General features: G+C 37.5%; 1 protein-coding gene across 3 annotated transcripts in view; it reads right to left on the bottom strand.

Annotated features, from left to right (window-relative positions):
* Positions 1-61: 61 nt before the first annotated feature.
* Positions 62-15,303, bottom strand: part of LOC143018200 (very long chain fatty acid elongase 4-like) — a 36,365-nt gene continuing 21,123 nt past the window's right edge. For all 3 annotated transcript variants that reach the window (XM_076173391.1, XM_076173393.1, XM_076173392.1), the window contains one exon: positions 62-11,695. In XM_076173391.1, coding sequence (XP_076029506.1) covers positions 11,474-11,695 — 222 coding nt within the window. In that variant the 3' untranslated portion in view covers positions 62-11,473. The remainder of the gene's footprint in view (positions 11,696-15,303) is intronic.

Below are 15,303 nucleotides of genomic sequence, written 5' to 3'. Positions count from 1 at the left end.
TTTTCTTGCAATCTAACATTCCTTCCATGATGGGAAATTATTTGGTATACAAACTACAAGAAATGTTCAGTTATTTATTACCTTCATCATTAGCTTACAATACTGAAGTAATCCAGCAGCTTGCACTAACATGCATACAAGATCAACTGAGATAAGGACAGTTTAAGACAATGTTATTAAAGAGAGACTCTAGAAACACGCTGACTAGCTTTTTTCATATTTCACACATACTTTTACCAGATCTATCTAAAGGTAAAGCTGGCTAACCACATTTGAAGATGACATTTCTACTAGCAAAATGGTAGTTCATTTATTAAGATTTTATTTGTAAAAATGCCACAACTTAACCCATTGGTATTTATGAGCAATTGGCAAAAATGGTAATCTGTTGCCATTGTCAACCACTTGGTCATTTTTGATGACCATCAGCCATTGCTTTACAAAATCTGTAACTTCATACTAGTTACTACTAATTAAAGGTTGCTCTTTTTAAGTCAAAAAGATATTAACTAATGTTGGACATCAGCAACCTTATCCTCAAAACAATGATAGATAATGTTACCAATACCATTCCTAATACATTTACATCCTAGGAATATCCTTTACAACACTTAAGGAGAAAAAAAAAAATCCAGTTTCATGTTCAAGGTCATTCAGCCCCCTCCAAATAAAATTGTGCATACAAGTACTTTTTTCCAGTTCTCGTTATCAAAGCTAAAAATTAGTAGTAACCCTCTCCACATTAATGTAATGAATTAATTAGACCAAAATATTTTCAACCTTATATAAGGGCCAAAACAAATGTCGCTAATTTTTTTCTGATCATCCATTTTTCATTTCAATCATTTGAGCTATGAATAAATTTACATGAAAAGTGATCTCATTTAGTTTGTCTCATCACAAAAATTATCTATTACATTTTACAATCACCTAAATGTCCATTGTATCTTAATCTCAACTCATATACTCGTATATACATTCAATATATCACATTTAATGCCAAGGTCCTCAGCCCTTTAATGACTATGGATATTTAACCATTCACACTATGAATATGAAAAAGCAAATGCACAATACACCATAAACAAAACACTATGGAAAATGTTGATAAACTGGAATGTCCATATTCCCAACAAACCTTAATGTTAACATGATGACATCATTTACTCATTATGCTCAAATATGTCTTCTTCACATTCTTATGTTTCTTCAATAAATATTCAAAGCTTCATGCCAAAACCCATTTGAGATTTTTTGATTGGTTCACTATCAAATCTATACTACTGGAGGACTAGTGACGTTCTTGAAGGATCATTACCATATAAATGATTATTACTGGTGCTGCAAAATAATAAAAATTATGGTAAACTTAACCTGCACAGGTTCTTATTTTCTGTAAATAACCTCCCCATTGAAAGTGCAAGTGCAACTTACATTATAAATCTGGAGAATCTTGAAGGACTTCTCGGTACCCTTCTCATATCTTTGGCCACTTCAAGTCAATACTGTACTACACATAGTCACCCTCCACTCCTTGTAGGTGCAGCCGGTGGGCAATTCATGAATATGGCTTCATTGCACTTCAGTCAAAATGAATAGGTAGACCCAACCTACACTTACATTGCACCTGTGATTTTTTTTCTATTGCAGTATATATATACAACTGTATTTACCTTATTATAACACAGGAAAGAAGCCACACTCACAGAACCCCAACTTTTTTTCTCAATCAGAACTCTCTTATGGATTTATAGACTACTGCAAAGCTGTTTTTTGTTATCCTTGAAGTATGTAGTCTTTCAATTTGTTTCCATGAACTTGTGGCACCCTACTGTTCTAAAATAAGTGTCAGTTTTGTTTTTTACCTTCAATAACCTCAACACTGATTATGTCTCTCTCTACTTCCTTTCAATGATGCCAGATCTGTCTAATTCTTCATTATGTGGTTTAACTACTGGCTTTGGGATCAATGCTGTTGCTGCTCTTTGTATTTTCTCGATATCATTTATATAAATTTTGTACAAAGACCAGACAACCACTGCAAATTCCAATCTGCAGCAAATTAGGCTATATAAGCTTTTTCATTATCTCTTCATCCGTGTAGTGAAAAGCCACTTTAGTTTTCATTAAATCTTGTCCAGTTTTGTTGATGTTTGTGTAGCAACAAATTATCCATGATCAAAACTCCCAAATTATCCTCTCGCTCTTGTATTAGTCTCCTTTCTTAATCGACAGATCACTGGCCTCTGTGCTTTGTTCATCTCCAATACTTTGCACTTTATATACTGATAATTCTATTCAACACTTGCCTCCAGTCACATATTTTGTATATATTTTTTTCTATATAAACAATTTCAGTTTTTTATATTTAAATTTCCTCATGATTTTTGGCATCTGTGTTAAGGCCTGTACACACGACCGAGCATTGCCCGACAGGCACTCATTAAATGCCGTCACTCAGGCAAATTATTGGATTACCCATGCCTGTACTTCACCCACATCAGACTGCCTGGTATTTGGGGCTGCTGACCACTGCTAGCTGCCGATCCCCGTGTGTTACTGTTGACCAACCACCACCCATGTGTACAATAACAATATAGCCTTTACCCAATAGATGGACAACACCCACCAAGCAATGTTCCATCATGTGTACAGGCCTCTAGGGATGGGCTATCTGCAAGTCAAATCCATCAAATATGCTATACAGGACATCGGGGTGGTGCAAATGGGCCATGGGCATGCCCAGCTAGGTACAGCTTGAATCTCTGGCAGGCTCTCCACATGGGTGCCTGGGACATTCTTTCCCTCTCCAAGGACAATCAACTAACTTTTTTTATTGACAGGGCATAGGAGGCTTAGAATGAGTACAGTGGCTTTGAGGTAAGCAGACCAGACAGTGGTGAAATCAGTAGTGAGGGATACACCAACTACTGGTTGGGCTGCAACAAAGGGGATTACTTCACAGGAGTAGCTGCAGGCATAACTAGCTATCTACAGCACATTGTTATAGGAGTTACTGGTGAGCATACGATGCTAGTGAAGTTGAAGAACATCTCTTATAGTATATGCTCCTTTGCAAGGCATATGAACTTGGAGATGCTCTACTACAAGCTTGGCTCTGTTCATTCAGTACCCACCACATGATACATTTGTTTTTGGGTAACTTTATTGTTGTTACTGGCACCAATAGAATTAGTTATGATGTACTTGCTTCCATTCCTCTGGACCAAAAAACTGTCAGTTATCTCATCAATTTTGAAAAGTTCAGAAGGTTTAGAATTACTGATTCCTGGCCCAGAGATGGCAAATCACATTGATGGACTCAGCATAGCAATGCCAGAGGAATGGCAAAGGAGATCAATTACACAGGTGTTAGTACTCACTGGAGGAGCCTATAGAACTGTACAGTGCTGTTTTTTTTTAATAACCAATCATAAAACTAACCCCATATACTACAATTAGATAAATATGCACATGTACACACCTAATGCTGCTCCTGTCTTTTGAATGAAAAGTTGAACAGGAACACGTGTGGGTGACTGTATTTAACTGTCTATTCAATTCATGTACTATAAAGGAAATATAGTGGGGTCATACAGTACTTTTTAAATTCCACCACAAGTTGTGTACATATTGAGATTACTGCACCTTAGGAAGTCATACAATATCATTCAGTGAACACCAGTATGAAGTGATTTGTGTTACCACATAAATAATGCAAGTCTTTTGGTATCATGGCCCTTGTCATCACTACCAAAATTGATTTTCAGTCAGTGTGAAACCATTATTTCCTTTATCATGACAGCTGCCACTTTACATGGAATTTAAATGGAGGAAACTGTATGTCACTATATATATATATTTATATATATATGAACACATGTGCACGTGTGTGGAACCACACCTACCCACACACCCAACCATGCACATTCACACATACAATCCAAAAGGCCTTTTCCTCTTTATAAGATGGTGACAAAATTGAAGCATACACCCATCCTGCACCTACCCTACATCCATCCAAAAACCCATTTGCTGTACCTCCCACCTTCACACCTCATGGATAAAGAGTCATCCCTGTGCCCACTAACACTACATTAGGGGTCATACAGGATGGTGCTTCCACAGCACAGCCTGACAACCAAAGCCAGTTTACCCCAAATGGTTCCTTAGATGACAACTCTCCCCCCTCCCCATCTTCCTCCACTCACGAAATTTTTATATGCCCAAACCATCACAGCATTTTTTGTTTGTTTGTTTGTTTGTTTGTTTGTTTGTGTGTGTGTGTGCAGAATATCACCAAGGAAAATAATGGACCGAGCACAAGACATCTTGAAAATGTTTTCATAGACGAAAGTGCTCGGTCTATAATATATTATTTTCCTTGGTGGTTTTCTGCATATTTAGAATCATGTATCTACGAGATATTTGCTGAACACACACACAACCATACTGCCTCTCCACAATTACAGCTGCCCATGAGTTAATTTCTCACTTTCGTCAATTAACCTTTCCAGTTGCTCAACAGCATTTGTTATTAAATCTTTGTAATCTCCATCATACCATGCTCTTGGGTTTACAGGGATGTATACCACTGCAACATCCCTTTCTCCATCCACTTAATTTGTAATTTTTATATTCATTTCCTAAATCATCCTTTCTCCCATTTTTGCTTCTAACTTGATATTTCTTTTTACCATCATCACACCATTCTCATTTTTCATCTATTCCTCTTGCATATGCTATACGTTCCCTCGCCCACCAGATCATAATGCCATTAACCTCTCGAATACAATGATGCCTATGCATGCATCATGAGCAGCAAGTGGAGTATACAAGAATGCCAGCATCAGCTTCCTGATTATATTTATTTTGTAACTGTAGCTGACCCCCATATTCTGTGAACAGGTTTGATCATATTTTCTGTGACATTATATTTATTCAGGGTGAAAGAGAACATGTATGAGAGCAGTAACTTAATATCTTGTAATGCTCGTATTGTGATGCATCATCATACATCAGGCAACCTGATGTGCATGCAAATATTTGACTCTTATTGAAGTGGTTAACCCCTTCAATACGGGCCAAAATCTCGCGGGCAGCATTAGCTGCCAGACGTGCGGTGTTGCGTCATAATATTCGCATTATAAAAAATAAAGTTACCGCTGTATTGCTCGTTCTCTTTCACCCATGAATTTTGATAACCATAGAAAATATGATGAAGCCAGTTTACAGAGTATGGGGTCACGCAGGTACAACTACAATATATAAAATCAAGATGCCGACATCGGCATCCTCGCATACCCACTTGCTCCTCATGACGCCTACGTAGGCGTCATCGTATTGAAGGGGTTAAGCTTCATTTTTGCAAAGCAAATTATGTCTCGCCCTTTCACCTTTAGTCGTCCTACTTCTAATTTGGCTGATAACAATCTGGCTATATTTGCATAATGTTTAGTCCTTTATCTTTTCCTTTACCTTAAACAATTTTTTTCTTTTCTTTTTTAACCACCACCTCAATCTCTGATCTATCACACCATTAAAATTCTGATTTCTATTCATTTCTCTTTTTTTTTCCTTAGCTTTTACCAACCCTCATCTTCTTTCCTCTATGGCATCCCTTCTTACCATTAACATTCTCGAGTTTGTCTACACTTGCTAGTTTCCATGTCTTATTCTTAAGTCATTCACCATGCTTCATGATCTGAATTTCACTTTTTATTTGTCTTGCACATCCTAGAACATATCTATTTATCTATACACAAGGGCTTTTACTCCCTTATGAGGGAAATAGCCAAGTCAAAAGGTATATACCCACTCCATTCACCACCCTTTCCTCCCTCTCATTTTAGCTCCTCATGGATGAAGGGTCATCCATGTATCCCACCCACTGCCCTGGGTCAGAAGCAATGCAGCAAGACACAGCACATCCACAGCAAGGCTGCTTCATTTAATTGGGACCCCCCTCTCCATCCCCTCATACAGAATAAGATGAGAAGAAATCCTTTCAAGCTGTATCAAAACATCATTCACACATAACCACTCCCTAACCCCTCCATCCCTCACCTCCTCCCTTCCTTGCATCACAGCATCAGGAAAAGGAGGTGGGGCATGGTGTGAATAATATTTTGATGCAGCCCAAAGGGATTTCCCCCAGTCTTCTCTTTTTCTGCATGAGGGGACTGAGAGGGGGTTGCTGATTAAGTAAAGCGGCCTTGGTGTGGATGTGCTGTGTCTTGCTGCAGTGCTTTTGACCCAGAATATATCCACCTAACCTAAAAACTTTTCCTCTATTTCTTCATGCATGCCTTCCTGATTGGCCATTACTGTTTGTATTATTTCCTTAACATTCTTTCAGTTCTACTTCTTTCCTTATTGATAAATATTCCTCTTGCCATCCCACCAATATAAGAAAAAAAAAATTGTGTACCACTTCTCTTGTCAACACTTCTCTAATTCCCATCTCAACAATGTGGGAATGGAGGGTTGCCCTGTCCCTCCACCATACTGCTTGGGTCAAAACTATTGCAGCAAGGCCTGATCACCACAGCTGGTTCACCCCTACTGCTTCACTGTATGGCAACTCCCTTCCTCATCCACCCAAAAATGATTTATGAAGCAAAGGAGAAGATCACTTCTGACCACATTATTCCCTCATCCATTCACAATCTTCCTCTCTCCACTCCAATCCTTTGCACTCATTTTTTTTTCTCATTTTGACACATTACACACATTTCCAGTTTCTTTCTCACCCCATTCATCTTATTCTCAGTCTTCCTGCTCACTCCATCCACTTCTTTCTACTACAAATTTTGTTCAGCAGAAGTAGATCATGAACTGATGTGGCAACTATAATCTTGAAAAAATGCTTTCTAGTTATGGAATGATTACATGATAATCCTCTAGCACAATTAACTACTTAATTATAACATTTGCCTGAACCAATTCAGAGGCCTGCATTGCTAATTTCAAATGCCAATGTACATGTTAATCAACCATTTCTAATTAAATTAATCCAGCAGCTTCATGATCTATTAAATACCATTTGAAATTATTCTTGACGACACATCTAAACTATGAAGTGCTTAGAAACTTAAGATCAAGGCTTATTCAGTGATTAGTTGGTTACATATTGTGGAGGAAAAAATACAAGTGAATAAATAACATTAAAAATAAACTACGGCACAAAAACATGTACACACAATATTGATGGATGAAACCATAATTAGTCATAGTCCCCTCTTGGACATAAATGTACCTGTTTTTCATTCAGATCAAACTGTATAACAAACAAATATACATACATGAATTCCTAACACTTTATTCAAACACTTGTAATCCTACCAAGTTATGAACAACTAATGGAATGTCAAATGAAAGTGGTTATACTGAGCAAAGTACACAAATCCTCTCACTTTTGAAACTGGCCCAAGAGCAAAAAAGAGCCATTCAAACAATCCTATTGAAATTGTTCTTTTTTGTTTTACAAAAGGAAAAAGGATTATTAATTCTACAGTGACACTGAGTACCCATCCTAACACTAAAGGAGAATGGCCTGTTGATCACTTTAATGTACATTACTGACACTCTTTCAAAAATTACTTTTCTGGACCTTGGCCCCTTTTGCACACAGCCCAAAAAGTTCATCTTCAAAAGAGTGTCAAAGGGAAAGAGCAGAAGTTTAACATGAAGGTCAACTGGCAGTGATGAAATCTGACAATATTTCCTACAAATCAGGCATACAGGTGGAGGCTAATTCACACTTCAATAACCTTTGGTCAGATTAACCCCTATATGTCACAATTACTTTCCTGTGGTACACCATACAAATGTTAAAAACAACATTGAAATTTCAAGTATGTTTTACACAAAAACTCGGTTAATAAAGTTTTAGATTATTTCATGCCTGACCTTATCATATAAAAATGTTTCCATTTAACTAAATAAAGTAGGAAATATATTATATGGAACAACTAAAAAATTAAAATAACATTGAAATTTCAAAGTTAATTTTTACATCCACTTTCCATCCCTAACGATTGATTACTGAGGTGTGCAAGTACTGAGAATGATGCACTTAGGCTATATTTAGCATGAGGAACACTCATTACCCAGGAAATGGTGCACATATTTTAATTAGCTTGGGGTCTACATGAGTGCTGCTCAGCAGTGCAAACCCACTCTACTAGTATGTTATCCTGCCACTTGATGCTTAAAGGGTTTAGGAAAATGATAAAAAAATATATATACATAATAACATAATAAAAACTTACTATCGTCTTTCATTAAAAAAAAAAAAGACAGCTAATCCAGCCAATGGTAAGGATAAAGACATATTGCACTATGCTATGATAGACTGTGTAGTCAGACATAACAAAGTTGACACAATTTCTACGATGGATCAGGGGCAGGTCTAACTATAGGCATAAGTCAGCTGAGGATGACCAAAGCACTCTTTGTGTTGGGGCACCCAGCATTCATTCTCTGAAAAAACAGGAATGTGTACTTCTTGTACTTGAGAGCAATTTTGTAGTTAAATTGTCATATATTCATGTATTGATATAGTCTACAGACTACTTCATTCTACTTTATTAATTCAGAAAATCTCTAGAAATATTAGCTGCATGTTTGAGTCATAACCCTTTTTAAGCTGGTGCTGAATGGCCTACTGGCTCTGGCACTTGGCCTTCAAGTCAAAAATTTCATAAATCAATCAACCATTTTAAGCTGCCTGACTTAGACCCTGCACTTAATCCACCTCCATGTTTTTGTTGTTGAACTGCCCTCAGTATTGCCGAGTTACAACACCCAAGTAATGGGGACAAACAATTGTCCTTATGGATTCCTGTCTTAAGTCCTCCATTCCAGACATATCACATTCATGTCTGAGTACCACAAGAGCTATGCAGTCTGTGAAGATTTCTGTGATTGCATGTGAATAATACTGGCAATGTGGGCACATGTCATGTGTTGTACTGCTAGGACACACTGTTGGGACTGATGACAGGTACATGCACGAGTTGGTCCTGCAAGAAGGGCATCTAAGAGAGTAACCTCCCTACTACCCATCTTCAATCCCAGTCAACTTCCTCAAATTCATTTAGAGACGCAGTTCCAATGGACTGACACTTAATCAATCAATCAAGTTTGTATTTCCTCCACTTTTAAATACAAACAGAGTTGACAACTGACAAATGCTCCCTTCCTACTACTTTCAGCTGGTGACAGAAACAGTTCCACACTAAGGTTTCTTCCTGGACATCAATAAGAGGACCCAAGGAAAACTGTTAGCTGCTGTGGGTTTCCAGTCACCAAAACTGAGGGCAACAATGGATTTACCCATACAAGTAAATCCTGAGTGTTATGTGATGACAACAGTGAAATATGCCTGTACTCCAAACTATCCCCATCCACCTCCACATCAGACTGTATCACCTGCCTATTAGGCTTCCCAAAATGAAAAAAGAAACAAACACATTGTCAAGATACAAGCAAAAGAACTAAGCAAATGAAGGATTTCATACAAAAGTAGGCAGTGGTTCTTTGGTCAGGGTCATGTTCCTACTTGGACTATCGGAACTTGCAGCTCTTTAGCATCACCTGAGCCTTTGAGTGAAGTCTCAAGGAACCCTTGGACTTCACTCAAGGATTCAACTAAAGCTGGCTGAAAGCAGGAGACAGACTCAAAGGACTAACAATCCTATGCTTCTGTAAGCCACAGCAGTGATACAAGGACCCTTTAAACATTTACATATCAGATCATTATCATTCCTGACTTATATACATCACTTCACCACATATCATTCTCAGATTTAAACTGTTATGAAAACAACATTATCTATGCACAAATGGACTGCCTGATCAATGACTGCATAACCAGCAGAATACACAAAGAATTCAAAACCATGGTGACTTAAGTATTTTTCACTCTTCATGTTTTTTTTTAAATAATACTTAGGTTAACCCAACCTTAACATTTAATTATAGGACTGGCATCATTCAACCATATAACTAACTTTCACTGTCCCACTGATGTGCCAATGCATATCTGAATGCTTTTGTTTTTGTTGTTTTAATTTGCCTCAAAAGACCCCTTTCAAGTATAGCAGGAAGTGCACTTGGTGAATATGTTGGTGTCTTTTGAGGGTTTGGTTCCTCAAAATGAGTCATGTTAACTGGCCACATAGTCAAAACATTCCCTTACAGTATGGTGATACATCTAAAGGTTTCTCTAAAGATGTCACTAAGGAAGTGACTGGGTATTCTTAATGCAAAAGCCAGGGTGACTGGAGGGTATGCAGTGGTATTATGTGTTTAACAAGTTTTGGCACTAGAGTATAATTTTCATAAAAAAAATAACTAAACAAGTAAATAAATAATAATTTACTACATCATTTATGGATTCAAATGTATAATATTCTTATAACACCTGCTGCATAAAAATATTATTCAAGATAAAAACCCACTGAAATTACATATGACCTAGTTAAACCATTAAGCTAGACCAAATTAATAATACACAGTCAAAACCTAGCCACAATTAAGAATCCCCAATTCCACAAAATGAGCTCCCTTTGCACTGGGAGGCCTAAGATCATAATGAGGCCGAGGCCAATGGGTCCTATGCCTCAGCCATTGAAGGAATTACTGCGCAGAATGCACTATGGCATTCATGTCAAAATCTAGATACTACACAATTACTGACCATCAGGTCACTTCCTCAACTTATTACAAATACAATTCCATCTATATAGGCTTACCATTCCCACCCAGTCTGGTCTGGTCTGATGCAAACCTAATCCTACAAATCTTTGAAAACTTTCTGAAAATGCAACAGGGGTCAACAGTGATAGTGATTGCAATGTATATTCGAGCCACAAAACAGCAATACAATAAAGGGCAGATAAAAGGAATATTAAAATGCTTTCAATGTGCTTGAAACCTACAAAATTATCAAATCATATGGTACAGAAACTTAATAAACAAGATTCATGTAATGTCAGTGAGCATAAGTTATACATGAATGAATTAAAAAAATTCCTATGGATTTAACAAGTCTCTATCATGTAGGGCTAGCTTTTATTCTAAACAACATTATGACAAGATTCACCTCTATTATGTTATGACTGACAATGTATACCAAATTAATATAAAATGACCATACATAACATACACATGAAAGGACTATGCATTAAAAATGTGAGGCCTTACCTGTTCAAAATTCATGACATCAATATGAAACCTGCTTGTACTTGAGAATGATTATAATCTTAATCCACATCACAATCACAAAAAGACTGTATATACTTGTAATAAATTTTTCAAAAAGTGTGCACTTTAAATAACATCCTCACAATAATAAAAGGCATCATAACTGAGCACAAAACAAAACATGAAAAAGAAATGCCTACAACCAATGCATGGCACAGTTTCACCTGCTGAGTTGTGATCATCCAGCACCTGAGCTACATCATTAGGTTTCTTTCCTCACATTTCTCTCTCGTTTGGCCTGTGCCCGGGTGCGAATTTTCCCCTCTCCTTCTTCTTTCCTGGAGACAGCAGTTCCATTGTCCATAGCATGAGATTCCTTTCTGGCAACAATGGCATCTTTGTGGCTGATAACACCATTGATCCTCTTGGTGATGCCTTTATGGTCTCCAGCATGGCCATTGCTTGTATCTTTTGGTGACAGCTCCTGAAATCACATATAATTAAGGTTTAAGAGGAGCAATGCATATATACATATACCAAGGCTTTTTCCCCCTTACAAGGAGCAATGCATAGTACCATAAAATACCACTTTTGTTGCTTTTGCAAGCCATCCACAGTACCTAAATACCTCCATATCTTTTACCATTCATTCAACTATGGCCAGATCCTGGTCCTTCAGAGTACTCTTTGGCAAGTCTAGTCCTCTCAGTAACGACTATGTATTTTGTTCTGGTTAAGAATAGGCAATTGAGGAGATTGACTCCAAACTGAAGGCCAACAAGATTAACAAAAATTCCCTTCAAGATACAAAGCCCTCTGTGAGGGGCACCATCCTAGCCTTCTGGTAGGGGGGAGTTTGTGACGTTAAACCACATCATCATCATATCCCTTCAGGATGAAGTCTGCCTCCTGGCTGTGCAAAATTGCCAATCCTCTGCCAGAACAAAACTCACAAAGAACTTCACAATGTTGATGGTATTAATTTTCTTATATACTATAATGTTACACAATAGTTAAAACAAAATCCCAACTGTATGTCAGTCAAGAATTCCACAAAGTTCAAGGAACGAATCTTTACAGTGTAGTGTAAAGGTTAATCCACAGTTATATTAATTACAATAAAATCCCAACTGCATATCAAGTCGGCCATTCCAAAATATTCCTCAGGAACTCTGATGCAGCTCTCTTGTTGTACACATAAATGTGCATCCATTAATATACTACTTCTAAACATTAACCCTTTCACTGTATTGATCACAATAAATTTTTGCACTAGTGCATGACATTCAGCTAAGGCATTACACCCTAATATATTTGCATTACAGGTACCCCTCCATTTCTGCAGTGCCTTGCCGAACAAAATTGTTGTCAGGATTTGAGAAAGAGTATGCCACCCTGCTGTCAGGTTTTGAGGCAGTTATCACAGCAACAACAAAGAACTATATGTGGAAGAGGACCAAAGGCAGTTAAACCAGTTGACTGTCACACTTCTGAACATATCCAAAGTTGAATTGGCACACCTTGCTATGTATCAATACTAAAGAGCATAACAAAATCAAAGTGATACAATATTCCATTTATCACAACTAATGCACTATTTAGTATGTGATTTATCAGTCTTGCATCACATGTAAGATTTGTGATCAACAGCTATTACCCTCCTGGATGAGGGCTCAGAGCTCATACATGGTCCAATCTATGGGTAATGCTGTGAACACGAAAACAAACAAACACACACACACACACAAACACAAACACACACAAACACAAACACACACACACACAAAACTCCTTACCACCAAAGTTGGAGTGCCAGCTCAGAGTGCATCAATGCTGAAATTTTTTCAGTTCTGGGCAGGACTTGAACTCAGATCACTGAATTTGCAGTTGAGAATGGTATCACTGCATCATCAAGCTGGTGCATTTGTGTATGTGTATTTATCTAATTGTAGCATATAGCAATGGATCAATACTTGTGATATACCATCTCCTACTCTCTAGTTTATTATACCTAGCCTAAAGTTCATGGACAGTTCCAACTTGGTCTATATCCTTAATTTCTAAAAATCATATTCAGATTTCAATTCATGTATTGTTCCATCTTGGGCATCTTCTACACTATTCCAAGTATTCAAGCATCTGCATGGAGAACTTTATTTCTTCACATCCTTTGTATATATATACTCTTTCTTAATTTCCTCTCATAACCTATGCCAGGCAGGGAACCAGATTGGTCACAGCCCTTTGTATTCTTTCAATCTTGCTTATATCCTTCACTATGTGTGGGGACCTATCACTGGTACATGTACTAGTTTTGGATGTATTAGGATTTCTATGTGCTTTTTCACCATCACTTCATCCATATAACGAAAAGCCACTTTAACCTTCAGCAGCAATCCATATGCCTCTCACACAAACCAGCCAAAATACAAAAAGTGACAGGTTGTCTTCTATTAACACTCCCACATATTTCTCATCTTTTGATTTTGATTTCTATTAATCTTGAGTAAAAGCATATTAGGTTTGTAGTACATGATCTTCCACTTCTACATCCAAATTGCTTGGGGTTTAGTATTTACCTAGTTGTATTTTACAGGACTAGAGCTATGCTCATTTTGACCCGTTTTTGTATCTCTCCACATCCAATTTGCTTTTGAATTTGTGTATAGTTCTGGCATTAACTGTTTCACTGTTCAATTTGTTCCAGACATCAATCACTCTGTGGGAAACTGTTCTTTTTCAGATCTCTTCTGTAGCTGTCTTTCTTTAGTTTCTTTGCGTGTCCTCTTGTTTCTCTTTGGTCCAGTTTTAATAGATCATCTCTATCAAGAACTTCCATTCCTTTCATAATTCTGAAAATGGTCAACAAATCACCTCTCTCACTTCTCTGCTCTAACGTTGTCAGTTGTAATTTCTCCAATCTTTGTTCGTATGTCAAATTTGATAGTGTAGGTGCCATCTTAGTCGCCGCTCTTTGGATTCTTTCTAATTTCTTTGTGTTTTTCTTTGTGCTAGGTGCCCACATTGATTTAGCATATTCTAGTTTTGGTCTTATCAATGTAACAATTAATTTCTTAACCATCTCTTCATCCATGTAGTCGAATGCCACCTTCATGTATGGAGGGTCGCGTGCTCTCTTGCATACCCTCACCCTCATCCCTGTAAAGATTTATGTAAGTCTATTTTGTATAATTTGTAAGTAAAGGTAGTTATATTTTTTGCCTTTCACCTTTATTTCATATCCAGTGAGAGAAAGGAATCACCTAATATGAGGGGAATAAAAGGTATGCTGGCAATTTGGATTGATAGAAGTGTTCAAATCATAGCCAGGTTTGATACAGTAAACAAAATACAACACCAGATTGTGACATGAACAACTACCTGAGGCTCTTTGTGGATATTCACCCATACTGTTTGAAACAAGAAATGTGCTTCTACCAGCAAACAAGCCACAGCTGGCTAAGCCAATATAAGATGTAGCAACTGCAGTGGATAGTCGTAAGGACCATGTGTTTGTTCTACATGGAGGTGCCTTGCTACAGAGAATACCCTAGGACACTGGCAAGACGTACAATGCAATTTCACTCTGATTACATTAGGAGTAAGTATTGCCCATTTGTACTATTTCACAGATACAGCAACACTCAATCAACCAAAGACAGTACATATACAAGAAGGAATGGCTGTCCTGGAAGAAAGGAGATGTTCCCTGTGGGGATGGTCTTTAAAATGAAGAAGCACAAGTTCTTATCAAATTTAGAAAACAAGCAGCGATTAATGAACCTAAGAAACTACAGGCAGATGGAGTAGAAGTTCACAATCTATAAGGCAATGTAGATCTGTTGATTGTCCAGATGGCTGTTGCTACCTCATGAAAGGTTCCTACTGTTCTTGTTGGGAAAGACACAAACTTGATTGTACTATTTTGCTACTATGCAAGAGATGCTGACCTGTACTTCATGCCAGAGACCAAGTGTAAGCACCTCAGGGCTGCAACACTTGATGAAGTGAAGGAGTTGATGGATTTTGAAAATAGGCAGCTTTCTGGTCAATCTTGCAAAACCAACACACACAGGAACCCACCATTGGTTC

Source organism: Oratosquilla oratoria, chromosome 34 (assembly GCF_046742065.1).
Source record: "Oratosquilla oratoria isolate Oo_2021 chromosome 34, ASM4674206v1, whole genome shotgun sequence".
Lineage (NCBI taxonomy): Eukaryota > Metazoa > Arthropoda > Malacostraca > Stomatopoda > Squillidae > Oratosquilla > Oratosquilla oratoria.
Note: the sequence above shows the minus strand (reverse complement) of the source record. Positions and strands in the feature narration are given on the sequence as shown.